Raw genomic sequence first — 27,366 nt, forward strand, 5'->3', positions numbered from 1 at the left:
TTAGGTATTTGCCCTCCTCTGTTTCTGTTTTCCCCATTGAGTTGATTAGTGTCACCTGCCTTCCCTCCAGCCCTCACTCCACACACCTGCTTCCTGTTAACTTAATTTGTCTCCCAGTCTATTTAAGCCCGGTATTGTCTCTGTCTTGTGTCGGTCCATTAATGTAATGTTTGTAATTCTGTCAGTCTCGTCTCGCTTTGGATTATTAGAGTTTTTGGATTTCCAGATCGTTTTTTGGATTTTGGCCTCCTACCTTTGGATTTTTTTTTAATTTCACCTTAAAATAAAGGATGTTTCTTATCTTCATCCCTGCCTCCGTGTCATCCAGGGTACTGCATTTTGGGTCCACACCACCGTATCGTGACAACTTGTGGTGGTACAGCTTCTTAAAAGGACATGAACGTCACTAACCTACACATTTTTTCATTTTTTTATTATCTAATTTATTGACATGGGAAAAATTATATCTGTTAGCCTTAGAAATTTCGATAACGATAAATTTTCGATTTATCACCCAGCTGGATTACAACTGATTGTTGTGAAGCGCCTTGGGGGGTTGTAGAAGGAACTATATCTAGTACAAGCCATTTAACGTTTGAACCCAAATCAGATGCGGGCCACGTTCTGTGTGGCCCCGATCAGATCTACTGCTTTCCGACTAAACACGTAGTTTCCTAACCAGCTGAGTGGCCTAGTGGTAGTGTCCTCCCTGGGACTGGGAGATCGGGGTTCAAATCCTGGTTGGGTCTTACCAAAGACTTAAAAAATGAAACCCAATGCCTCCCCACTTGACACTCAGCTTTAAGGGGCTGGATCGGGGAGTCAACGCACCAAATAGTTCCCGAGCCCAGCCACCGCTCCACACGGGGATGGGTCAAATGTTCAGTGTGTGATGACTAATGGGACTTTAACTTTTCTGGATATTTAAACTTTTAACTGCCTGTGGTAATAATGACCAATAAAACATTTCTACAACATCATTAATATCAAAACTTTCACAGAAGTTTATAAAAGTTTTTATGACCTTTCAGTTTCCATAAATTTCCTACATCGTGATTATTTTGAAACTCCTACCAAAGGTGCTGCTGTAGCTCGTTTCACAGCCAACGTTTGCGGTAAATAAAGTAATGTGATACTAATGACGGTGAAAAATGTGTAAATAATGTTCACGTGAACTGCAATCAATAGTTTTTAAGACAGCAGAGACACTCTGGCCTCACTCAGACAAACCCTCAGCTCTTCCTTTCAGTCACAACTAATGAAACTCTAAAGTTTATGCTGTTCAAACAGTTATCTGCAACAGGTGAGACACTAACTACTCATAACCATATTACTAAACATGTTTCTAAAATGCACGAAAAATTCTGTCTAATTAATCGCAGAATCGTTATCACGTCTCTCGGTCACTTATTCGTTAGGCTTTCATGAGCTTGAGACATGAAACAACCCAGAAATCTGGGCAGATTAGGCAGCAGATATGAGGATAACTCCTTCACTGTTCTGTGTAGAAGACGGGTACTGGAAGAAAAATGTCTTCAAAGATCTTCAGATGAGCACAGTGAAGTGATCTGCTAAAGTAAACAGGACATCACTAGACAATAAACCATGAACGCAGGCTGGACCGCAGAGACGCCTTCAGGAGGACAACCCCCCTGAGGGGATGAAAGGTGAGTGTGTTCTTTTCTGCCGACCTTACACACTTCCTGAAGATCCCAGCCACATCCACAGCTCATGTAGGAGGACGGATGGACTGCTACACCACACTCACCACTTTCTCCACATTAGTTTAGAGGTGAAAACGTCTCCGGACTGTCTCGGGAAACCCCAGCAACATTACTGAGAACTCCACGACACATCCGCACAGCAGTTTGTGGTCAAAGAACAAATTCTGTGAGGCTGCAACTGATCATTTGGGATTTGGGTTTTCTCTCGGCTCGCGCACTACAGCCCTCTCTCCAGCGAGATGCTGGATTCAGACTCAGCTGGTCCACCGCAGGAGGAGGAGCTGACCTCTGCATCCCGACTCAAACGCTGGCCAGTGAGGAAGAAAACAAGTCCGTTTGAACAGGCGGTCCCTAAACACCCGCAGGTGTCGCACCTGAACAGGTATGGACCGTGTGTGTCTCACCTGGGCAGGTCACTTCTCCAGACGTATAAACTCCCCACATAGGAGCAGGCGAGCAGCAGACAGGACAGGACCGAGAACCAACAGAGTCCATCAGGTACCGTGAATTCCGGACTCGGTTGTGTCGGGAGGACCGGAAATAAATCCTCCACCATGGCGGTCTCTGCGTGAGAGTAAAGCAGGCAGCTCTAGAACGAACCGGACCGGCTACTGGACCAGCCGACACCGAAACAAGCCATGAAAAGCGACGTTTAATAATCTAATCTCTACTAGTTAGCTGAAGTGCTAACTATTTCGGCGCATGTTGTATACGTCATCATTAGGTTCCCAAGATGCGTTCGGTCACCACGAAGAATTCGGAATTTTCAAATTTTCTACGAGTATTAAAGGTTCTGTTGGTTCTTTCTTCTGGTCGTTTCACATGCTGTAGTCTGTAATGCAATACAACCCTCAGACGTGTATTTTAAGGATGTGATTTCTGAGTTTACACCGTACAAAAAGGGTGGAAGGTTAATTTTATCAAACTATTATTCTACTCCACTTTCAAAAAGGCAACCTTTTTCTGCTCTAACTCAAATCTATTGTAGAAAATAATTTAGCTCTTAAAATAATAATCGGCTGTATCTTTCATCTGTGATATTCTAACCAAAGTTTACACACATTTATAAAAATGTTAGACTCTGCTCATTTTATGATTTTTTCACCTATTTGTTTTGTTGGAACTTTAACTGTAAATCTGATCATTTATTTTCTTTGTTGATGTGTGTGTGTGTGTGTGTGTGTGTGTGTGTGTGTGTGTGTGTGTGTGTGTTTGCTGTTGATGTATAATAAAGTTTTATAAGCTGTTTCCAAGTTCTGTAATTGTTTTTAAAATGTATTTTTTTGTTATTATTGTAACTATTAGAACACAACCTGCTTTAATATAATTATGTAAACACTTTCATATCATTTGTGATGTTACAGATGGTTTTTGATGACTTCTGTAAATAAAGGTGAAAAGAACTCTTAAGAGGAGAGGAAGAAGTTTTTATTGAATGATGTGTCGCGCTGTAGGCAAAACATTTACCTAACTTCCTCTTTGCAGTGGACTCCGGTGTGTGTGCGTGCGAGTGTGTGTGTGTGCGCGCGTGCGTGCGTGCGTGTGCATGTGTGTGTGTGTGTTGTAACAGCAGTGGTGGGTGTGCGTGCGTGTGTGTGCATGTGTGTGTGTGTTGTAACAGCAGAGGTGGGTGTGTGTGCGTGTGTGGGTGTGTGTGTTGTAACAGCAGAGGTGGGTGTGTGCGTGCGTATGTGTGTGTGCGTGCGCGTGTGTGTGCATGTGTGTGTGTGTGTGTGTGTTGTAACAGCCGAGGTGGGTGTGTCGTGATTTTCCACATTGCCTCTGCAGCCAGAGCAGACCTATAGAACAGCTTGACAGAATCAGAGAGCGACCAGTACACTGGACTGACAGACCAGGACCAGAGGACTAACTGGGCTGATAGAGGTATCCTGCTCTGTGCACCACTCTGGACTGAGGTAGATGTTTCCTGTTTCATGAGCACCCCCTACATTTGAAAGTTTCTGTATTAAGAGTCTGTTAACTTCATTTCATTTGGGTTCATGCTTTGAAAAATGTGATCGATTTACTTTATCTGAGGAAACTGTTCAGTATTTGTTGTGATTCTGTTCTACATGAACAAAAATACACGTGTAAATTATAACTGGAATCAAACTGACTGGATGCAGAACTACGATTACAACTAATTACCAATTCATTTTGGTTTATCCATGTTGCAACTTTTGTGGAGTCACGTCAGGGCACCAAGAAGATTCAATTTCAATTTATCTGCAATTAAATCAGTTCAGCCAAAATAAAATACTTTTTACTTTATACATGTTTCCACTGGGTCAGATTGTTTGGCGTCACATGCTGATGATACTCAGACTTTTCTTTTTGGATAAATGTTCTAGTTAGGGTTAGCTCAGGTTATCCTGGCTCATCCCTTTAGTTAGGATATGAAGATCAGTCTTGCATGCTCAAAATGATCGGCATAGTTCATAATCCTTCAGGAAAGCTAGCAACATTGTTAGAGACCCATTATACTTACATGTTCCATCTGTTGTCATCTGGTAAAACTTAGAAACCCTAAAGCCAGGAATACAAGTCAAAACCAGCTTTACCCAGTAGTTGTCAGGTTACTGAGCACCACCTAACCTCCAGTGCAGATGTGGCTTATCTCTTGGTGCTCTACTGTAGTTCAATAAGGCTTTGGCTGAATGATTGTGTGCACACTCTCTTATATTCTCTAGATTTTGTTTGCTGTTTATTTCTTGAACTCCAGAGTGACTGCATCTATGTTCTAACTTGTTTAAATGACAAAAACATTCATATCGACAGACTTAAACTGTTGGACGACATACTGGGTTATCCTTGCTCATCCCTTTGGTTATGCTGGGCTATTGGGGCAGGTTGAGCGGGTTGTCCGGTAATCGGAAGGTTGCAGGTTCGATCCCGGCTTCGGACAGAGAATGCTGCTGTGGTGTCCTTGGGCAAGACATTTATCCCACCTTGCCTGCTGGTGGTGGTCGGAGGGACCGGTGGCGCCAGTGCTCGGCAGCCTCGCCTCTGTCAGTGTGCCCCAGGGCAGCTGTGGCTACATCGTAGCTCATCACCACCAGTGTGTGAATGTGTGTGTGAATGGATGAATGATACACTGTAGTGTAAAGCGCTTTGGAGTCCCTACTCTGAGAGGCGCTATACAAGTGTGGGTCATTTATCATACTGACAACATTTCCTCTGCTGGCTTCACTTTTCATGTTTGTATTTATCTCTTGTGCTGCAATTTACTTAATGGGAAGCCGAGGTCATACCCATCTACTTGGATGATGTTACAAGCCCTAGGTCTAGCTGTCCCATCCTGAGGAGGTCCCGCTGCCCCATGGTCTCTTCAGGTTTCTATTTCTTCCTAAATAAGGACCAGCACCCTGGAGAGCTGCAATCCAGCCATGCTCAGCGTTCTTCAGCACCATGGAGAGTGACACGCCGTGGATCCTAACCGGCCCAGCTGAAGCAAATCAGCGCTGGATGAGCGGCCCTTAAAGACTGGTGGTTGTCACCCATTCGGGGACGGTGTCAGATGCTGTCTCGTGCTCTCCATTATCTGCAGGGAGCCTTTTTCGTTCTTATGAGACTTTGGACGCGTGTTAAATTCCCTTTGAGTTAGCGTAAATAAGCTAAAGTGAGCGTTAAAGCTCTTCAAGTGTCTCTCTGTGTTGTTAAGAGTTTTTATAAGTGTTTTAAGCTTTGGCTGTAGGAGGTTACCTCCTGTTGGCTTCCCTTTCGTCGAGCTTTTATATTCTAGGACCTCCTCACGTGCTACTCACTAATTCATAGATTAAACTATGTTGTGTTTTAGAGCAACCTCCTTTAGTTAAGATCCTAGTTGAGAACCCGTTTGTGTTTGTGACCTTTTGTAGAGGGGCTCTTTTGGTTAATAAATCCTTTCTCCAAACTGAAGCTACGCCTTACTTTTGTTGTTTCTTAGGGGGGTAGATCTGTTTTCTTTGTGTTACCTTTTCCGGATCCCCTAGCCTGGAAGAGGGCGTAACAGATGGGCAGGTTGTCCAGCAATCGAAAGGCTGCAGGTTTGATCCCGCCTCCTGCCAGAAAATTCTGCTGTTGTGTCCTTGGGCAAGACACTTAATCCGCCTTGCCTGCTGGTGGTGGTCGGAGGGGCCGGTGGCGCCTGTGTTCTGTGGTCTTGATTCTATCAGTGCACCCCAAGGCAGCTGTGGCTACATCGTAGCTCATCACCACCAGCATGTGAATGAGTGGATGACTGATTGTGTTGTGAAGCACCTTGGAGGGCTGTGAAACCATAAGAAGGCATTAAATATAGTCTATGAGAGGATAAAAATGACCTTTTGAAGTCTCATAAACATCAATCTGGACAGTTTCCATTCATGTATAGTTTTATGGGAGCATCCTTTTCTCCACCCGTCCTGGTCTCCCATGGTCTGCATGACATTAGGAATGCAGTAGAACCACTTTCCAGAGGCCAGAAAGAGGATGCTGTTGAGCTGCTCTAAGCCTTCAACCTGTCAATTAGATCCAACAGAATAGAATAGACTTTATTGGTCCACATTGGGGAAATTCACTTAAGAGAATAATAACTAAAGTACATGTATATACACATAGGCAGTAAGCTAGTATTGTAACCTTCAACCAGTAAAAACCACAAATAAAAATGAAGATCTTGGATTTCGGAACTATGCAGCATACTGTAAGAGACACAGCCATACTATGTAAATCTGATACTGCACGAGTATTGAACACATACTGAGTATTGCATTGGTGTTATTGTGTACCGGGATAATGCCAGTACCAGTTTAACTGAGGAGTTATACACTCCTACTGCAGGGGGATGAATGACCTGCGGTAGCGTTCTGTTTTACATCTGGGATGTCTCAGTCTGCCTCTGAAGGAGCTGTCCATGGTCTCCACTGTGGGACGCAGTGGGTGGGAGGGACTTTTTAAGATGGAGGTCATCTTCACCACCACCTTCCTTTCTTTTATGTCATAAGGAGACTTTACAGCAGAATGTCTCAGTCCGTCAGTCAAGACTAACGGGGTGGAGCCAGTGTGTCATTGGCTGCTAATTCAGTCAGACAAAAGCAGTCACTCACAAAGTATCAAACCAACTGCTTCAAAAATTTCATCCAAACAACTCAAAATATCGTCTACTGACAAACTATTAAACTCTATTTGATCCGCCAAAGAAACAGAGCTAAACTAAGTTCAGGCAACGCCGCCATCTTTCATGACCATTGACCAAGGAAGGTGTTACAGAGAACTACCTTAAACTGTCCGGTCATGTACAGTGAGCAGGAATCCAGGAAAACCAAACGATGTTGAAGGATTAACCAATGGTGTTGCAGGTCACACCCACTGGCTTGACTGACGGACTGAGACATTCTGCTGTAAAGTGTCAGTATGAAATAAATCAGCCATGGGAAAAAACACTATTATGAAATAAAAGCCGTCTTTGTTAAAAAGACGTTATGTAATAAAAACTGAATGAATTAAATAAAAAAGGCTCCATATTAATTTGGATTATTATGAAAAAATTACCTTTGAAAAAACGTTATATTAATAAAGACATTTTAATAGAAGAATGAAAAATATTTCATAATATTGAGCTTAGATTTTACATAACATTCTGTTATTTCATCATTTCATTGTCAGATAACATGATTGTCTAGTATTTCTTCATGTAGATATTTATTTCATAATGTCTTATTTATTTATTGAATTCTGAATACTTTTGTGTTCCATATTATCCTGGTTTTTAATTTACTAGTAATTATTTTTGTTTGTTTTGCTTGTTTTGTTTTCCATACTGACCATGAGTTTTTACAAAGGCACTTCAAATAAAATGTAATATTATTATTATTATCATTATTATTATTATTATTACAATAATAATAATAATAATAATAATAATTATTATTATTATCATTATTATGGTCATTATTTTTGTTTGTTTTGCTTGTTTTGTTTTCCATACTGACCATGAGTTTATACAAAGGCACATCAAATAAAATGCAATATTATTATTATCATTATTATTGTTATCACCATTATAATAATAATAATTATTATTATTATCATTATCATTATTACTATTACTATTATTATTATCATCATCATTATTATTATCATAATAATAATAATGATGATAATAATAATAGTAATAATAATAATAATTATTATTATTATTATTATTATCATTATTATGGGATGTGTGTATGACAGAGATGCAACAGTACACCAATCTGGTGTCTGACCTGTGTACAGACCTGGTCTGTACACAGGTCAGAGCCAACAGGCAGACCTTCAGTTTTACACAATGTTTGTTTGATTACATCTTCTGATTTGCATGAATGTGGTTCACACATTTGGTTACATATGAAATTCGGATCATAAACTAAATTCACATCAACATGTTTCCATACTGACAGAAAAGTGCATTTGGTCCATTTTTTACACACAAAGACTTTAGTTGAAATATTTCCTGCAGAAGCAGCGCTTATCAAGATGTGACAGGGTGAGTATCCTGTCCCTGTATCGTGACTGGTCATGCGCCCTGGCTGCATGGCCATGGGGAAGTCCCTTTGGATGAATGGTTAGTGCGCATGACTCTTACCCTGGAGTCTGGGGATAAAATCCCACCCGGGCCGCCGTTCCTCCACCTTGCCACTAAAACAATCCATATAAAACTGGCCAAACTCTGAACATTGAGACATTTCTTTGTACCGCTGAAGCAGGAAGTGTGCTTTTTACACTGCTAATAAAGACTTAGCCGGGACGGGTAAAGTGTAGAAAGAGTTTGAACAAAATCATTAATCAACACAGCACCAAAAATACTTTTGTGTTTCTTGGACTGAAGTTCTCTGCTCTTTAGTAAATCTTCAAGAGAAGAGGTGTGGTGTTCAGTCCTATACCAGAGTTACAAACCTCAAAACACATTACATAATCCATCTTGTCTTGTTAACATGTGGTGATCAAACCACTAACCACCTTATGAGCAGATAACCGCTCTACCCACAGAGTGCTGCTCCACATGAGAAGACCACAACATCTCACTGGGGCTCTGTGTGTTTGCTGCTCACGACTGCTCTGTATCTGCTCATATCTTCAGCTTCACCATCTCCCCTTGTAGAAGTCATCCTCAATTTTCCTTTGTTTTGTCCAATTCTGCTGCTTAGTTCCAGTTTTTTATGAGTCATGATTCCTTCATGCCCCGATCTAGTTTTCAATCACTTTAAATTCACTTTCTCTTAATAGTGAACATTCGCTGACCTCTCTCTGCCCCCGAGGTTGGTTTGAATAATAGTTCCCTTAATAAACCATATTAATAAATCATTACCATAAACCATCATTTCAAAACTACATTAAATGGTAAATGGCCTGTATTTGGTACAGCTGATGAACCCCCCAAGGCACTTTACAAGACAATCAGTCATTCACACCCTGGTGGTGATGAGCTAGCCACAGCTGCTCTGAAGCACACTGACACTCCGACCACCACCAGCAGACAAGGCGGGTTAAGTGTCTTGCCCAAGGACACAGTGGCAGACTGAGCGGGGCTCGAACCTGCAACCTTCCGATCATGGGACGAGCATTTAACACCCGTGCCTACATTCTATTATTTCTAATTTATGGTGGTCTAATGTTTTCTGAGCTACAGAACGATCCTTAAGGTTGCAGCTTAGCTAGAACATAACAGCTAATGTAATTTACAGGCTGTAGGACAGATCTATAGCAACCACGTAGAAAACCACACATTTACAGTTTCCTCTTACCTCCAGGTCAGAAGATGTTTATGTTTATTTATTTGGCAGACGCTTTTATCCAAAGCGACTTACAATTTATAACCTGTAGGGCATGTTGTGATCTGTGGGGTAAACCGGAGCACTCGGAGGAAACCCATGCATGCGCGGGGAGAACACGCAACTCCTCGCAGAAAGGCCTCAGCCGAGTTTCGAACCTGCGACCTTCGTGCTGCGAGGCAACAGCGCTAACCACTGCGCCACCATGCAGCCCAGATGACCTATGCTTTGTGTTTATGTCCTTAGATGGAAGTCTACACGGTCACCGTGGCAACGGGTACATCAGAATATTCAGGTACCAACAACTACATTTTTGTGACCCTGATTGGGGACAAGGGGGAGAGTGAGCGGACGCTGTTGGACAATCCTGGACTGGATTTCTGTCGAGGAGCGGTGGGTGTCTACATGTCCATGTGTCCAACTCTGTCTCATTCATTTAAAACAGGGACCACACATATGAATGGGTAATGGTATTTGTAAATAATATTTTATAAGACTTTGTTAAAATAGCACCATAAATACAAATAAAAAAGTCCTGAAGAATTGTCCAAAAGTCAGTCCATTTTGTTAAACTGTCCTTAAGATGAGGACAAAGGGCCAGTGTGTGTGTGTCTTTAACATTAAGCAGTTGTTAATACTGTATTTAATAGTTTATCCATGCTTAATAATGAACTAAGTAACATTAATAAAGGTTTTTATGTCAGCAGCCTGTATTAATGCTAGCATGCTTAAATAGTTGCAACGTTAAAATCACAACGTCCTGGAGGGACGGCGCTCAAACTCCTCCATCAAATCAATCAAAGATACTTTATTAATCCCAGAGGGAAATTAAGAGTTTCAGTACACACAATTCAGAGATCAGACAAACATGGGCAAAGACACATGACAAGAATTGGTGACTGTGGTCATTCGTAACCCGAGTCGCACTACCTTAATAGAGATAAGAGGGTTACATGAGGATTGGTTCAGGTGGAGGGAAAAAAAGGCACTTCAGAGTTACCCTCCCACAAGGAGGGCAGCTTTGCTCTGCAAAAAAACACCTCAGACAGATATGCAACAGACTTCAAACATCACACAACTTAAGTGTCCACTAGGTGGGGTGGTGGGTTGGGACTATCCCACTTCAGTTCCTGCAGCCACGATAAGCAGCGCATGTCACCTCAGTGTGGATAGGGGGAGGAGCATTGAGGGTTGGAGGGTTGCAGCGACCCTGGAACGTTTCAGCGGCCTTCCCGCAGTCCCGCCCAGGCTGGGAAAGGATACAGAGTTGAGTTGCCATAGCGACGGCACATTCCACATATCTTCTGAGGGGGGAGTTTTCGCTGGAGCCTTGCTGGCTCAAGGATGCCAGATTCCGATTAGAAAATGTTTTGGGGCCAGACAGAGATAATTTCCTCTCTGTCTTACAGTTTGTTGGTACCATCTTGGTAATGTGGCGTCTGGAAGAGAAAAGAAAATAAAGCAACTGTGTTTTAAAAAGAAAACACCTCGTGATGTCCATACGTAGAAACACGAGTAGTTACACGCATGTTAGGCGTCCTGGATAACCGTAACCAGCATGTGTTTTTGTTGGTTTTTGGCTTTCCAGGAACAAAAATGACTATGTTCTTCATTCCATCAGGTGGACCAGTACAAAGTGAGCACCCAGTCCCGTCTAGGCACCTTGTTACTGGTCAGACTGGAGAAGGAGAAGTACTGGGTTGAAGATAACTGGTTCTGTCGTTATGTCATGGTGGAGCCTCCAGATGGAGGCAAAGTCAGGACTTTTCCTTGTTATCGCTGGCTGATAGGAAACACCAAGGTGGAAATCAGAGAGGGAACAGGTAGGAGAACATCTGGGTGTTCTGGATAAAAGGTCCAGGCTCGTCCATTTAACAAAGAATTATTGCATTCATTACTGGGCTCGTAATAAATGCAATAGTCTCCTAACTAGAGAGGAGGAGTTCTCTTTCACTGAAATCTGGATTTCAGACTCAGAGATCACATGAATTCAATCAGTTCTACAAAATTAGAGATCTAAGGAGACACAATCAGAGCGATGGGATTTATCGGTGTTGCCTGAGACCCCAGTGGTCCAGAGAGTTTAGAGGAGGTTCTCTGACTGATGGGCTCAGATCAGCTGGTTCTGATGATGGCCTCTGCTCTTCCTCCTCTATCTGCTTCCTCTTCAGCACATCCTGAGCTCCTTCAAAGGAATCTCCTACCATCTTTATGCAGATGACATCCAGCTGTACATCTCCTTTAAGCCCCATGAGATGTCTAAGCTGCAGCTGTTACACACCTGCTTAGACTCTATCAAAACCTGGATGGTGGGAGCTTTCTACAGCTGAATGAAGATAAGACTGAGATCCTCATCTGTGCCCCAGACAAGCTGGTTCCCAAAGTCAGAGACTCTCTTGGTCAGCTTGCTTCTCAACCCAACCAGCCCAACCAGCCATTCCTCCCCATCCCTGCATATTTTTCTCCTCCTGCTCCCTCACATCATCACACAAACATGCACATAGGACCTTGGGGGGTGGACAAGTCAGGGAGTGCGGGTATGGACTCCATTTCCGCATTCCTGTGGCAACCTACCCCCCCCAATTTTATTTGCACCTTAAACACTTCCACCGACGACATTCCACGCAAACACACACTTAGGGCCTTGGGAGTGAGCACATTCAACGGCACTTGGCAGGAGGATTTCTCAGCCTCCTCCCGAGTGCCGGTGCCCACTTCCAATTTTAAACTGCACTTAGACACCAAGGGCTGTGGGTGCAAGTGGGGTGGTGCGGTGCCATCCGCTGGCATAGGCCAGACGATGCCCACACTGCCCGCTTACCACAGCCATGGAATACACCTCATCAACACACAACACTGTATTGGAGCAGGCGGAGGGAGACTAGGGGTCTTAGCACACCTCTGTTGTTGCTTGGCTTCCTGGGGTTGGAGGCTAGGAGGGAGATCTGGCTGTCTGGTTGGGGTCTGGGGTGGTGGGTTGCTGTGCTCAGCGTTGGGCGGGGGAGCCTGCTCATCAGCACCCCAGCAGAAAGGGTCAAACTCTGGTTACCGGTGATGGTTGTACCCCATGTGCAGCAGTACCAGGATCAGAGTGAATAGGGTGTGTATGGAGAGCATGAGTGGGTATCCGGCATGCATTTTTGAAAGTCTTTGGTTGTATGTGTATGTGTGAGCATGAGAGAGGGAGTGTGTGACTGTGTTTGTGTATGACTGTATATGTCAGGTGGGGCCTTTGACTCCTCCCTTCTCCTGGGACTTCTTTTGATGATATAGATCTTCGTCTCCCCTCCCCCTGCCACACCTGATGTGGTGCCTTGGTCTGCCTGAGTGTTCATGGCTCCTGGGTCAGGGGGTTTAAGATTTTTGGCGTCTGCCTGATCAATCCCGGTGGCTGCCTGGTGGGGTCTGGGTCCCTGGGCTCTGCTGGGTCCCTGGCGGGGGTGGTCGCCCCTGGGTCCCAGGTCGCTGGGTCCCGGGCTCGGCCGGCTAGGGGGTGGGAGGCTGCGGGCAGGCCTGTGGGCTTGCCGCTGAGATCTCCAGGGGCTCTGCCGGCTGCTGGTTGTGGCCCCCCGGGGCGATCCTCTGTGCCTCTCGAGGGGTGCGGGGGCCTTTCTGGTTGCAGTCTCCTTGGAGTTCCTGTGCTCTGGGACAGCGCCTGGATCTCTGGGACTTGGATCTCCCCCCGTCTCCTACACATCTTTGGGGGGCAGATCTGTGGTCCCTCACACTCTCTATTGGACGCTTTTATAGTGAAACCCTACATAAACAAGCGCGTGTACACACACAGGTGCTCACATGGTGCTCTCAAAAGTATGGGCTTGGGCACGTTCAACACATGTCTTAAGGCTGTCATTGCCACTAAATGCACTACGATTTATTATCGTGTGATTGTTCAGTTAAACCAGGGGTCGGCAACCCACGGCTCTTCCATCCATCTGATGCAGCTCTCTGTGCTTGTAAAATAATGAATGGATATTTAAATAAAATGCTTTATATTTTACTGCATAAATTTTACATCTGCATGCCAATTCTAAATGTAAAGATTGTCTGCGTAAACCTGAACAGTTCCAACCCGGTCTTACTGTGAGACCGGGTTGACGCATCACGCTTGTGCGTAATCATAAAGGCGCATTCTGAGCTGACGAGGATGTGAGATTCTGGGATTCTCCTCAGACAGGCTCCTGGATGCGTCGCCACATTGGAGACAGGAACAAGCGCTATTCAGCCAAAGTTTCATAATCAGGGAACATTTTCTAAGTGACAAGTCTCGCTTCAGTCGGAGGAATCTTCCTGCATGCGCTCTGGTTCTGCGACGTGCTCCAAGCCCCTCTCCACATCTTCAGCTCGCTGTGGACCTTATGTAGTACACGCTGACAGTGAGCTGCGCTGAGCAGTGTCCAGCTCAGATGTTCAGATGGGAATCTTTTCTTGAGTGATTTAGCTACATCTGTGATGTGCGAAACAAATAAAGTGTCAGTTCATCTGCATGCGTCGGGGTAATTCTTTCTATTCTTTCTCCGTCAAAATAAACGGTCAAATACGGGAACTGTCCGGTCAACACAAGCCCTGCTTTTAACTGTTCTGTTTTCTTGTGAAAATTGTTGCAAAGAGATAAAATTTAACTTGATTAACACCAGAGCCAGGCGCACTGCACCATTATCTCTGTCATTGTAAATGAGGGAAAAACAAAATGATCGGATCCTTTTCTGACCTTCCCCACCTACAAAGTTTAGTTACAACAATCAAACGTGACAGAGCCGGGATTTGTATTCTGAGCAGTCTAAACATGTTTTAAAAAGAAACGTATGACAAAAGTGGCACCTGCTCAGTAAAACCACCAACAGGGTGAAAAATATCTAAATATTGTAGGCAGAGACGGGCTACAACTTCTGGATCCACTTTATATAAATCGTTTTATTGATTATCTTTTTATGAAAGATAACTTTGACGTACACGAGCGACCGGTACTGGCTGCTGTCACCTGTTGTGAGCAGCGCTCTGCTGTCTGAGGGTAGGCCCCGCCCACAACGCCGCGGCTGCTGTGGCTCCCAGTGTTTTCTTTACTGTGGGAAATGGGTAATAATGGCTCTTTGATGGGAACAGGTTGCCGACCCCTGAGTTAAACAATGTTGATTTTATATTTCATCATCAGGTTGACGCAGTGATAGCTTGCTACTGATGTATTGTTGTGTGTCCCATTTATTTCTATTCTCTTTCTGCAGGTCTAGAAGCAGACTCTTGTTCATTATTGTTTATTTTTGTGGACCCCCCCCCCCCCCCCCCCATCCCCTTCCCCCCTCTCTCCCCACCTTTTGTCTTTTCCTTTCTCTTTCACCTCTGTCTCCGTGTCTGGTCGGAATTACAAAGCATTCAACAACAATAACAATAAAGTTTTAAGTATCAGGTGGGACATTAAAAGCAGACGCTTTGATGCTCCACCTGAGAGTAAATCTGTAAGGCTTGTTACCAGCATTCAGACATCAATTCTGCTTGCTTCACAGCCAGACAGGACACGGTAAAAAATAATAATAATAAAAAAAGAACAGAAATAGACTTTAGGCTCAGTCAGACCGATGTGATGGCTTCATGACTCAGAGCCTTCTGGAGGAGTTCATGTGTACAAAGATAAAGGAGTGCAAGGTCACGCTACATAAAGGTGCCACCAGCCTTTGAATAAAGCCAACAAAACAAACATTTTACTCCACCTGCGGATCAACACAATGCAAATTTTACTTGTGGTGGAAACGTGACTATTTTTATGCTGTCAGAGCTGTGACATGCAAATACTGGGCGATAAGATCCCAAAGAGCTCATTGTATCAGCTGTTTCATCATCAGATCTGATCCACCTGAAGGAGAAGGTCCGACAGACGCTCTCAAACTAAGAATATTTAGACTCTCTGCGTTGCCTCATTGCTGCATCAGGCTGAGGACCTGAACTATTACTGCCCTGATGTCCGTAGTTTGACCTTTAACCCCTCTGTTTTCTAAAGCAAAGACCCTTCTGGATGACTCCTTGCCAACGGTGGTGGCTCACCGGAAGGCAGAGTTGCAGGAGAGGCAGAAAACCTACAGGTAGGATTCGCAGCGTTTTATTTGGCTACGCCCTAACGTTCCCATCATCCGTGTGTTTGTGTCTCAGGTGGGTGACGTGGGCCAAAGGAATTCCCAGGTGCATCGATGCCAAAACAGAAGCAGATTTACCCCAAGATGTCCGCTTTGATAATGAGAAGAGAAGTGATTTTGAACACTCGTTACACTATGCGTATGTGGTAAACACACACACACACACACACACACACACATAGATTATCAACGATCAAAGTGGCTCCACCCCCTTTTGTTGGTGAAAAGTGAAACCACGATATCTCGTATTCTAGAGCAGCCATGCTTTATTTCAAGAACCAGAGTCTGATCCAGAAGCTTCCAGCCCTGGTCCTGGAGGGGCCCTATCCATCATGTTTTCCCTCTCTCTCTACTCCAAGACTGAGTGGTTGAATCACCTGTTCATCACAGGTCATCAAGCTCTGCAGAAGCCTTTCAGTAACCTATTGAGTCTATTTTAGAAGTTTATCTTATTAAACACACTTGTTCCACTGAATCTGAACCCAAACATACATCTTTGGCTGAAATGAAGAAGCTTTTAGTGTGAACATGCATCTCAACAACGTGGAAGTTCCTCTGCTCCAACACACCTGGTTCGATCAGTAGACGATTAACAGGCTTCTGCAGAGCTTAATGAGCATCCTAAAAGGTGATTCAACCACTGAATCAGGTGTGTTGGAGCAGGGAGATGGCTAAAACAGTCTGGATGAGGCCGTCCGAGACCAGGGAGACTCCTGGTCTGAACACTCAGAATGTGGTCCTGAAGGCCCGCCTTCTCCCCCTCCAAACAATCAGGTGACCAATCAAGCAACTCCAGCTAAAGGTGTTAGAGAAGGCGGGGTGAGAATAACAGAAAAACAGAAGCCTGCACCAGGAAAGTAGGATCTGAGATGGATTTTTATTTTTAATCAGCAAAATTTCCAATTAGCTCCTATAGAGGGGGCGGGGCTTATAACTGCAGCCATCCAATGGGGAGGATGTTCCTTCATTTTGGAATCAACTTCATCATTCCATCTGGGAATTATATCAAATTCCTGAGCCTCTGGTTGGTGACCATGGCAATATTTTCTGGGATTGTCCAGAAATAAGAACCTTTTTGGAGACTATCAAAGAGAAGATTGAGGACAGACCTTCTCACATCTTCTGGATTTGCTCTCACCAAGGATCAAGGCTGTGTTCTGCATGTGTTTTCAGTGGCTGCAAGACAGACAATCAGCCCATGAGGGCTTAGGCTGACAGTTCATGTAGAGTCGGACTCACCTACAGCAAACAATGCACATGTTTTAAAAGATGGTCAAGGATGTCCTCTCTTTTTGATTAATGACTGCTTTGCAGTTGCACATGTGTGAAATGATCACACCCTGTGGTTTTCTGTGTGTGTGTGTGTGTGTGTGTGTGTGTGTGTGTGTGTGTGTGTTTGTGTGTGTGTGTGTGTGTGTGTGTGTGTGTGTGTGTGTGTGTGTGTGTGTGTGTGTGTGTGTGTGTGTGTGTGTGTGTGTGTGTGTGCGCGCGTGTGTGCGTGTGTGTGTGTGTGCACTTGTCTTTATGGGTTTGTGTGGACCAACCCCTGACGGGAGACCAACATTGTGTGTACATTTACCCGGTCCACACAACCAAAATCCTAGAGGAAGCTTCCTTTGTCCCACTTAGAGTTAAACATAATTTTTGCACCATTCTGGCTATAGTGGAAGTCAGGGTCCACACAAACAACTCAGAAAACGTAGTCCACACAAACCCATAAAAACACACGTGTGTGTGTGTGTGTGTGTGTGTGTGTGTGTGTGTGTGTGTGTGTGTGTGTGTGTGTGTGTGTGTGTGTGTGTGTGTGTGTGTGTGTGTGTGTGTGTGTGTGTGTGTGTGTGTGTGCATACTTGTTCATGTGAGCCCAATCTCAACACACCACAGAGCCTTGGTCCCATAAAGTCTGCAATAGCAGAAAATGTCCTAAAGAGGCAACAAAAACCAGATGTGCACACACACACAAGATGAAGACTGACCCGTTTAGTTTTCCTCAGTCTGCTGGAGTTGTCCCTGAAGAAGCTGGCCATCAGATTTGGGAAATCCTGGAATGACTTGGATGACTTCAAGCGGATCTTTTGGAAACTCCGAAGCCCCATCGCTGGTGAGGAGAGGCTCACTACTTGAAGTGTAAAATGATTTAGTGCTGAGAGGGAAAACAGAGCTAGCTCTTTACATCTACATTTATGCTCGGTTCACATGCTCTCAAATGTTCGTGGTCACGAGATTCATGATCCCTAAAGCGATCCACCTGATATTCCTCATCAGGCTTCCTAACCGCATCAGTTTTATTCCACACAAGCATCGTTATGATGAATAATTAATCACACGTTTCATTTACCTGCTGAGACGCATCCTCCTGCTGAGCGCTGATAGGTCATCATCTACCAGAATGACTCCAGACAAGCTACCGCCTTACGGACTGGTGCTAATGTTCTCACACTGAGAGAAAACCTCCGGTTTGTTTGTTCCTGAAGAGTACTGCATGGAGCACTGGAAGGAGGACTGGTTCTTTGGTTACCAGTGTCTGAATGGCTGCAACCCAAGGATGATCCAGAGGTGTCAGAAGCTGCCAGAGAACTTCCCCGTCACAGCAGATATGGTGCAGAGCTCCATGGCCTCAAAAACAACTCTGAACAAAGAACTCCAGGTGGAGAAAGGTTTTGATGACTAACTGAAACATCTGTGCAACATCACAGTTATAGAAGTTTCCTCTTCTGCATCTCTTCTTATCCAGGCTGGAAACATCTACCTGTTGGACTACAGCATCATGGATGGGATTCCTGCCAACACAATAAAAGGAAAACTTCAGTACATCGCTGCTCCAATCTGCCTTCTGTACCAACACCCAGATGATGGACTGATACCCATCGCCATTCAGGTAAGACATTTAGCCGTTAAGACATTACATTTATAATAATGAACTTATGAATAAACTTGTTGTAAATGAATGTGTGTAATTGTGTTTGAATAAAAAGATAAATGGAGATGCATGTGAGTCACCTACTTTACTTTGGCCATCACAACCGTGATCCTGTAGGAAACCAACAGCAAAGACCCAAGTCCAGGTGGTCCAAAGTGCAGGTGTCCAGATACATCTTCTCATCACTGATGTCACACGAGCCCTGCTGCTGCCGGACTTCAGATAAAGCATACCTTCTTATGATGGGAGAAATAAACAAACACTACTTTAGTCTATCAGCCTTTTCATCACTTATTGACATTAATCTGGTAGGATCAACGCTACAGATTAAACTGAGCGTTTATCAGTAAAGCGGCAACAGCTGGACAGCAGCAGGAAGTCTGATGACAGACTTCAGGTTCTTTGTGATGTTTGGACCAGTGGACTGTTATCTCTCATGCCCTCAGCTGGAGCAGAGTCCTGGTTTGGAAACGCCCATATTCCTGCCCAAAGATGCCCCCCTGGCCTGGCTGTTTGCCAAGATGTGGGTTCGACACTCAGAGTTTCAGGTCTTCCAGCTCCTGTCCCACCTGCTTCGGACCCACCTGGTTGTGGAGGTGTTCTGTGTGGCCACCCTCAGACAGCTGCCTGCTGTTCACCCCATTTACAAGGTAAGTGGCTTCTGAAGCTCTGGGTACTGAACCCACTCCTCAGCTTGGTTGTTTTCATGGAGACAGCCTTTCCTGTAGTCTGAAGTACCGATGGCAGGAAGGACAGCAGAATGGGAACGACTCAAAAACCTGTGCTCAACACTAAAGTGAGCTGGGTCAGTCATGTTGGACTTATTTAAAGTAAAGTCATCCTCATCTAAAACAAAGGAAGGTTTTCCTCATGCCACCAGACTGCACTGACTTTCAGTGTGCAGTATGCACAAAGGTGTGTGCTACCTGTTACCTGATGCTAACCCTTCTGTGTGCTGTACAACCATCATCTCCCTTACCCATGGTGTCCCACAAGGTTCTGTGCTGGGGCCTCTGCTCTTCCTCCTCTATCTGCTTCCTCTTCAGCACATCCTGAGCTCCTTCAAAGGAATCTCCTGCCATCTTTATGCAGATGATAGTCAACAGTACATCTCCTTTAAGCCCCATGAGATGTCTAAGCTGCAGCTGTTACACACCTGCTTAGACTCTATCAAAACCTGGATGGCTGGGAGCTTTCTACAGCTGAATGAAGAGAAGACTGAGATCCTCATCTGTGCCCCAGACAAGCTGGTTCTCAAAGTCAGAGACTCTCTTGGTCAGCTTGCTTCTCACACCAAACCCTCTGTTAGGAATCTTGGCGTGACCTTTGACCCAGCTCTCACCCTGGATTCTCATGTCAGTTCTCTTGGTTGCTCTTCCTTCTTTCATCTCAGGATCGTTGCTAAGCTGAGTCCCATTCTGTCCCGCTCTGAACTTGAGACGGTTCTCCACACCTTCATCTCCTCACGCTTAGACTACTGTAACTCTCTTTTCACGTGTCTGAGCAGAACCTCCCTGAACCGTCTACAGGTGGTTCAGAACGCCTGTGCTCGGCTTCTGACCAAGTCCTCCAAACACACCCACATCACCCCGCTTCTCCTCCAGCTTCACTGGCTGCCAGTCAACTTCAGGGTTCATTTCAAGATCCTGGTTCTGGTCAATAGGGCCTTACATGGACAAGCACCATCTTACATTGGTGATCTTCTTAGTCCCTACACCCCCAGCAGGTCCTTGAGGTCCAGCAATCAAAGCCTACTGGTTGTGCAGCACCAGGCTAAAGGTCAAAGGTGACAGATCATTTGCTGCTGTGGTCCCCAGACTCTGGACCTCTCTCCCCCTGAGCCTGAGATCAGTGGACTCAGTGGTCTCCTTTAAAAAGCAGCTGAAGACTCACTTGTTCAAGCTGGCTTTTGGATGACCTTCTTCACCTCTCTCTCTTTATTCTGCTCTCCCCACCTATTCCACCTTCCTCAGGATCCACTGGTTTCCCTCTTTCCTATTCACTCTCTCTCTTTCTTAACATTTTTTAGTCACAATTGTCTATTTTTAATCATTTTAAACATATTCGTAAACATTTTCTAAATGCTTTTTTATATTTTTACTCTTTTTGTTTTTGTGAAGCGCCTCGTGATTTTTATCTTGAGAGGCGCTATAGAAATGATACTTTCTTCTTCTTCTTCTTCTTCTCTAACTGCAGCTCCTTGCTCCTCATCTACGCTACACGCTGGAGATAAACTGCAGAGGGCGCACTCAGCTCATCTCTGCCAACGGCATCTTCAAACGAGTAGGTCTGATTAAGTTTCACATCAGAGGGATGAAAGCTGCACTCATCAGCCGGGTTTAACCGAATGGCCTTTATGTTTGTAGGTTGTGTCCACAGGCGGTGACGGCCTGCTGATTCTGGCCCAACGGGAGTACAAGGTGCTGACCTACCGCTCTCTTCAGCCCCACTATGACTTCAGTGACAGGGGCGTTTCCCAGCTGCCAAACTACTTCTACAGAGAGCATTCACTGATGCTGTGGGAGGCAGTCCACAGGTACACGCTCTGCTCAGACATCAAACCCCAGCTGAGTTAGGAGGAAGTGCAGAAAATGACTGGACTGGAACAAGTTAGAGACAAAAAGTAAAAAAAAAAAAAAAGTAGGAATTTCTCATCTGGTTGATAGTTGTTCAAAGCACACATGTTGGGTTACCTGGATGCTCTATCAGGGGGTGTCAAACTCATTTTAGCTCAGGGGCCACATTGAGGAAAATCTAATTCCAAGTGGGCCGGACCGGTAAATTAAAACCTGCTTTTCTCCCAATCATTGAGGGCGCACCATCTGTAGCGAGGCTTACAACGCGGGACCATTGCACTCCGACCCTGTCCAGTGCTCCGAGTGCGGTGAAAATATCAGCTGCTGTTGTTGTATCCGTCATGGGCACCAGCTCAACAAACTCCTCGATGACGGTCAACGTGTCATCAACTCCGCAGATGAAAATCGCCAGTTGAGCAACATCTGTAATGTCCGTGCTTTCATCAATAGCAACTGAAAAAGCAATAAAGGACTTTACTTTTTCCTTCAATTGGCTGTCCAAATCCGCTGAAATGTCAGAAATCCTGTCTGCAATTGTGTTTCTGGTCAGGCTGATATTTGCAAAAGCTTGGCGCTTTTCAGGGCACACAATCTCCGCTGCCTTCATCATGCACGTTTTTACAAATTCCCCCTCACTAAGCGGTTTTGAAGTCACTGCAATTTCATTAGCAATCAGGTAGCTAGCTTTCACTGCAGCATCACTGATATCTCGGCTGTGAGTAAACGCAGACTGCTGTTTCTTCAGTCCGGCCAACAGTTCATTCACCTTCGCTCTTCTCCGCTGTCCTTCAAATTTGTCATATTTTTCGGCATGAAGACTCACACAATGGCGACGAAGATTATATTCTTTCAGCACTGCAACATGCTGTGAACACACCAAACACACAGTTTTTCTGTTCACTTCCATGAAAAAATAGGGGGATGTCCATTTTTCTTGGAACAACCTGCACTCCGTGTCCACTTTTCTCCTTTTTGACAGACATCTTGGGCTGAAGCACAAAATGTAGACGCCGGATTAGATATCGGGAGCAAGTAGCTCGTCAGAACACCTGTTGCACTTGGTTGACGTACTTGCTCTGGCTGAGGATAAACGGCTTGCTTGCTTAACACAATGCCTATTACACCATCTAGTGAACGTATTGGGAACAGCAGGTTTTTATTGAAAAATTAGAGTTTATTTTCACTCTACATTGTAAAGTATGAAAATAAAGTTTATACAACCATCTCGCGGGCCGGACTTAACCCGTTTGCGGGCCGGATCTGGCCCGCGGGCCATATGTTTGACACCCCTGCTCTAAATTGTCCCTGTGTGAGTCAGTGAGTGTGTGACTGGCTGTTTGTCTATGCGTGTCCCTGTGATGGACTAGAGGCATGTCCGGGGTGTCCTCACCTCTCACCCAATGACTGCTGACTTAAACACCAGCAAACTGCAGCCCTACCGAGGACAACAGTTTAGATAACGAGTGAGAGTGACATCTGTGTGGTTTTGTGTGTTAATGGAAGGTGAATCTACCTAGATGTTTGGGACACTGGTCCTGTGGCCTTTATGACCCCATGTGCATCTCTGTTATGAGTTGTGTGAATGATTCTAACCTGTAATGCTCCTCCCAGTTTTGTCTCCAGTATGGTGAACCTGTACTACCACACAGACCAGGATGTGCAGAAGGACCCAGAGCTGCAGGCCTGGATCAGAGACATTTCACTGGAAGGTTTCACCGAGCTTCCCAGCTTTGGTAACTCGTTATCTCTGGAAATGCAGACTCCCATCCACTCCAAACTTATTTATAGAACGTTTTCAACACAACAAACTCAAATCCAAAAGTGCTGAGCAGGTTAGACCCACTGAGATCAAAGGTCTTTTAATAGGAAGATCTGGCTTCAGGTCTAGAATATTTACCATAAATGATACAACTCATGGTCTGGTCTGTGATTGTACAGCGTCTTCTTTCATTTCATTTGTTTATAAAGCCCCTTCTGCGACCAATGCAGACGCTCAAGGTGCTGAACACAACACAATAAAAACATAAACCCATCAGAATAAAATATAACAATCGTAAAACAACATAAAATCAATTAAAAGAGGAGAGTAAAAGCAAAAAATAAAATCCTGGAAAAGATTAAGAGGCCGGGGCATCGAAACCGGGTAAAATTTGCTAATCCTGAAAAGCCTCGACAAAAAAATGGGTCTTAAGGCGAGTCTTAAAACCCCCCAGTGAGGGTGACTGACGCACCACCAAAGGCAACTGGTTCCAAAGTGCAGGTGCCAACACCGAGAACGCACGGTCCCCCCGTGACCTGCACTTAGTGCGTGGAACCATCAACAGCTCCCTGCCGGCTGAGCGAAGGGCCCGCGAGGGGGCATGCCTATGCAAAAGGTTAAGTGTCTTGCTTAGGGACACAACAGCAGCATTCTCTGATAGGAGCCGGGATTGAACCTGCAACCTTCCTGAAAACCCCGCTCTACCTCCTGAGCTACTGCTGTCCCACATACACGCTCTGACTTACCATGTAAGGCTGCTCTAGACCGGTGCAGGTGGTTGCCTTTACTGTTGCTAAGGACAACAGCCTGCAACCCACGAGTGTCATCATGGCCTCACGCTGTAGTCAGGTCCAGATGGACTTGTTAGGTTCACCACAATTCTTTCAGCTTTACCAAAGTTCAGCGTGAGTGTGCTCGTAGGTTCCCATAGGCTGGATCACTGATACCAGACACGGATGGTTCACACATCAAGGTTCATTTCTGTCTTTTGGATGTTTCAGGTCTGGCAAGTAGTCTGAGCAGTAGAGAAGAGCTCTCCACCCTCTTAGCTGTGGCCATTTTCACCAGCACAGCTCAACATGCTGCCACTAACAACGGACAGGTCTGAACATTCGCGTGTGTGTGTGTGTGTGTGTGTGTGTGTGTGTGTGTGTGTGTGTGTGTGTGTGTGTGTGTGTGTGTGTGTGTGTGTGTGTGTGTGTGTGTGTGTGTGTGTGTTACAAGAAACTCTTAATTTCAGGGCGTCTTTTCTCACTGTCTCCTCCTCTTTAGTTTGACTGGTGTGCCTGGGTCCCCAACACCCCCTGCACCATGAGACTGCCCCCACCAGCAGATAAGGATGACGTTACCATGGAGAGAATCATGGCCACCCTCCCTGATGTCAGCCAGTCCTGCGTACAGATGGCCATCACCTGGCATCTGGGACGGGCCCAACCCGACGCGGTGAGCCCACGTCGAGCTCCTCGGGTCTCTTTGAGGGTTCAGCATCTGATTTAAGCTCCTGAGACCTGAGCACCTGCTTGAAGTAACTTAATTCATGCCAGCCAGGGGTGTGTCCAGCGAGCGGCCTGGGGTAGCACAGCCCACCCTTGGAATCTGATTGGCCACCCCCAGGTGCCACCCCGCTGAGTTCCATTTAAACTGACTTTACATTAGCCCAATCCCAACACTCGCACTGCGCCCTACGGTCTTCTGTGAAGTGCACGTGGACGAAGTGCACATTAAGGCTTTGAGTGTGTGGTACACAAGTGTGCAAATAACTGCCAAATGGGACAGGGAGCATTGTGTCATCGACCGCAACGCATGGATGCATGGTGCTAGTTTTAAAAAAAAACTTTAACAACTTTCCAACAAACAGCCAAATTATTTAAAATAAATTTGCATTCATTGCTGCTTTGTCTAAAACATTCAGAGCATCAACTAATCATCCTGAAATGAACTACTTTCATTTCAAAACACACATTTTTAAAATAGGACTTGGGTGAAGTGCAGACCAAGTGTGCAAAAGGGGGCGTGATCAACTTCTGCACTTGAGAATCGGGACACCCTACGCACTCGCACCCCTGGTAGGAAAGGGCGCAAGTGGGGAAGTGCGAGTATTGGGATTGGGCCATTGTCCACCAAAGGCTTAGGGCAGTTGGTGGCAGTGTGCTTCTTTAACGTTGGTTTCAAGCTGCAGACCTACAAAACATTTGTGCATTATCATTGTTTATTTTTCATATTGACATAAATAGCATTTATAGCCCTGCTCCACACTCCAGTCCTGTTGATGAGGGGGCGACAACCCCACCCCCTCTCCACCGTCTTTAGAAAGCATAACTAAAGGTGCCCCCAGGCATAAACAAGTGCCCCATTTGGGCCACCCCTGGACATGCCACATATGGGATTTTTTTGAGGGAAACCCTTTTGAATAATTATTTTAAAATAATTAATGTTCAAATTCTTTTCTTAAATTAATGTGGCAAGGTGGAGAAACGAGGGCCCGGGCGGGATTCGATCCCCAGACTCCCGGGTGAGAGTCATACACTCTAACCAGTCAGCCAAAGGGACATCCCCTTGGCCAGGTAGCCAGGGCGCATCATCAATCGGGACATTGTGACGGGACGCTCACACTGTCACATTAAAAAACCAGAAATGGGAGTTTGGGTGGAAGTTTGCCTGTCCTGAATAACTACAGGTTTGAGAGAAATAGAACAAAAGTTTAAAGTGTACAGCGCCTGTGAGGTTTCAGATGGTTAAAGATGACTGATCCTCTGTCAGTTCTGTGTGATTTATGAGTCACACAAGTTCACCTGGTCACAACCCCACAGGTCCATCTGAGAAAGTCTGAGAAGACTCTCTACTGCAACGGTGCCCAAGCACTTCTAAATGACTGACTGCTTACTTTATGCCAACTATTATTCCAGTAAAATTGTAGAAATGTGTCTTTACCCAGGATTCTGCTGTCTTCTGCCCAGATTCCTTTGGGTCAGTACACAGAAGACCATTTCACTGAGGAAGAAGCCCTGGAGGTGGTTGACAGCTTCAGAACGAAGCTGAAGGAGATCGAGAACTACATCCTGGATCAGAATGCCGGGCTGGACCTGCAGTACCTTTTCCTCCTGCCCAGCCGTGTGGAAAACAGCATCACTATTTAGAAAGCAGGCCTCCTGGGTGTCTGACTCCACATGTTAACTTTGACTTAAATTCTCCTCTCATCTCCTGTTTAGTCTTCAGACGACCAAGACCAGTCAGTGTATTAGTGCACATGAGATCAGAACCACCATGAGGGGCCGCAGGAACCAGACCCAGGTCCTGTGTAAATGTTAGCCTCATCACATCAGTAGATTTCATTAAACACGACAGCTGTAGGTGTGTGCAGTAAGACTGATTTGTTTCTGTCCATAGTAGACGTTTCTTTACGGGTTTATTGGACGTCCTTTCTTTGTGGACCTCTTCTGTCCTCCTTTCCTTAGACCTCCCTTAAACCCGTAAAGAAATCACTTGCGTCTGTGTTGCTTGGAGGGAATCACAGTGAAACTCGTTGGCTGTTTTGCTTAAAACACAAAGGGAATCCATCTGTCTTCCTTTAAGTCCTTTTATTCTTTATTCCTTTGGCAATGTATTGAATTTCTGTCCGTTCTCTGCTAGCTGCTTGCCAGCACTTCATCCAGGTTCTGCGTGTCCCTCACACCTGGCTTGTATTCATCAAATTAAGGGTGTGGCTGGCAGAGCAGCTCGTGTAGCTTTTCAAAATAAAATTACAGAAAATCCAAACCAACCCAGTGTCTTACAAATGGGAAAATAAATAAATGAAGAAATAAACAGCAACAGCAGTTACAGTGCTCCTGCAGGACATTCCCAACCTCCTGAATGACATCTATTCTCCTGTAAAGACTGAACGGTCCGCAGCAGGAAACTGCTGCAGCTCAGAGGCCGTGAGGTCAGATCAAGTGACCTGGGGTATGGGATACCAAAACCAGAAAAGGTCCATCTTGAGGGCGGAGCAACACCAATCAGCCACAAAAGCATGTCCCAAATATGCCTCTAGTTCATTAAGTCTGTTAATTGAGACCCTGAAGATCTATTAAGATGACTGGGACCAGAGAAAACCCTCACACTAACCTAGTATCTCACTGGGGGGGGGGGGGGGGGTCAACTGTTGGAGACAAGCTGCCAACAGCACTAACAGAACGTTCCTAAATATCTTGGACGTTATTGTGAACCTCAGAGCCATGTACTCGAGTCAGAAAACATCATCAAAACCATTTCATTCCAACTCAGTATAAGTTCTACTAAAAATTAGAATACCTTCTTTGTGTGGTCACCAACAGTCACAGCGCCCTGAAACCTGCTTAAGTTGCTTTTCATCACTGAAGCTGACACGCGCTGTTGCTTCTGTGTTTATTATGCAGCTCAAAATTCTGATGTGTGGGAATTTAAATAAAGTTACAATTTTTGACTCCATGCTTTTAATGTCTAAGGGAAGAATTGCCAAAAGGATGATGTGT

At 45.1% G+C, this 27,366-nt stretch overlaps 2 protein-coding genes across 3 annotated transcripts in view; one reads left to right on the plus strand and one right to left on the minus strand.

Moving 5' to 3' along the window:
• rce1a (Ras converting CAAX endopeptidase 1a) overlaps positions 1 to 2,648 on the minus strand; it is a 26,126-nt gene extending 23,478 nt beyond the window's left edge. Inside the window, exon 1 of the mRNA XM_070549670.1 lies at positions 2,129 to 2,648. Within this exon, the coding sequence (XP_070405771.1) occupies positions 2,129 to 2,280 (152 nt within the window). The 5' untranslated portion in view covers positions 2,281 to 2,648. The remainder of the gene's footprint in view (positions 1 to 2,128) is intronic.
• alox12 (arachidonate 12-lipoxygenase) lies at positions 1,388 to 27,002 on the plus strand. 2 transcript variants are annotated; one of them, XM_070549668.1, is made up of 15 exons: positions 1,388 to 2,106; positions 9,743 to 9,889; positions 11,118 to 11,319; positions 15,489 to 15,570; positions 15,638 to 15,760; positions 17,616 to 17,722; positions 18,096 to 18,268; positions 18,356 to 18,499; positions 18,988 to 19,191; positions 20,738 to 20,824; positions 20,908 to 21,077; positions 22,729 to 22,850; positions 23,878 to 23,978; positions 24,149 to 24,319; positions 25,834 to 27,002. In XM_070549668.1, the coding sequence occupies exons 2-15, from the start codon at positions 9,743 to 9,745 to the stop codon at positions 26,011 to 26,013; spliced, it is 2,013 nt and encodes a 670-aa protein (XP_070405769.1). In that variant the 5' UTR covers positions 1,388 to 2,106; the 3' UTR covers positions 26,014 to 27,002. The 2 variants fall into 2 exon arrangements, with proteins under 2 accessions (XP_070405769.1, XP_070405768.1); XM_070549667.1 differs by lacking the exon at positions 1,388 to 2,106 and adding an exon at positions 2,648 to 3,640.
• The last annotated feature ends 364 nt before the right edge of the window (positions 27,003 to 27,366 follow it).

Source organism: Nothobranchius furzeri, chromosome 3 (assembly GCF_043380555.1).
Source record: "Nothobranchius furzeri strain GRZ-AD chromosome 3, NfurGRZ-RIMD1, whole genome shotgun sequence".
In the NCBI taxonomy this organism is placed as follows: Eukaryota; Metazoa; Chordata; class Actinopteri; order Cyprinodontiformes; family Nothobranchiidae; genus Nothobranchius; species Nothobranchius furzeri.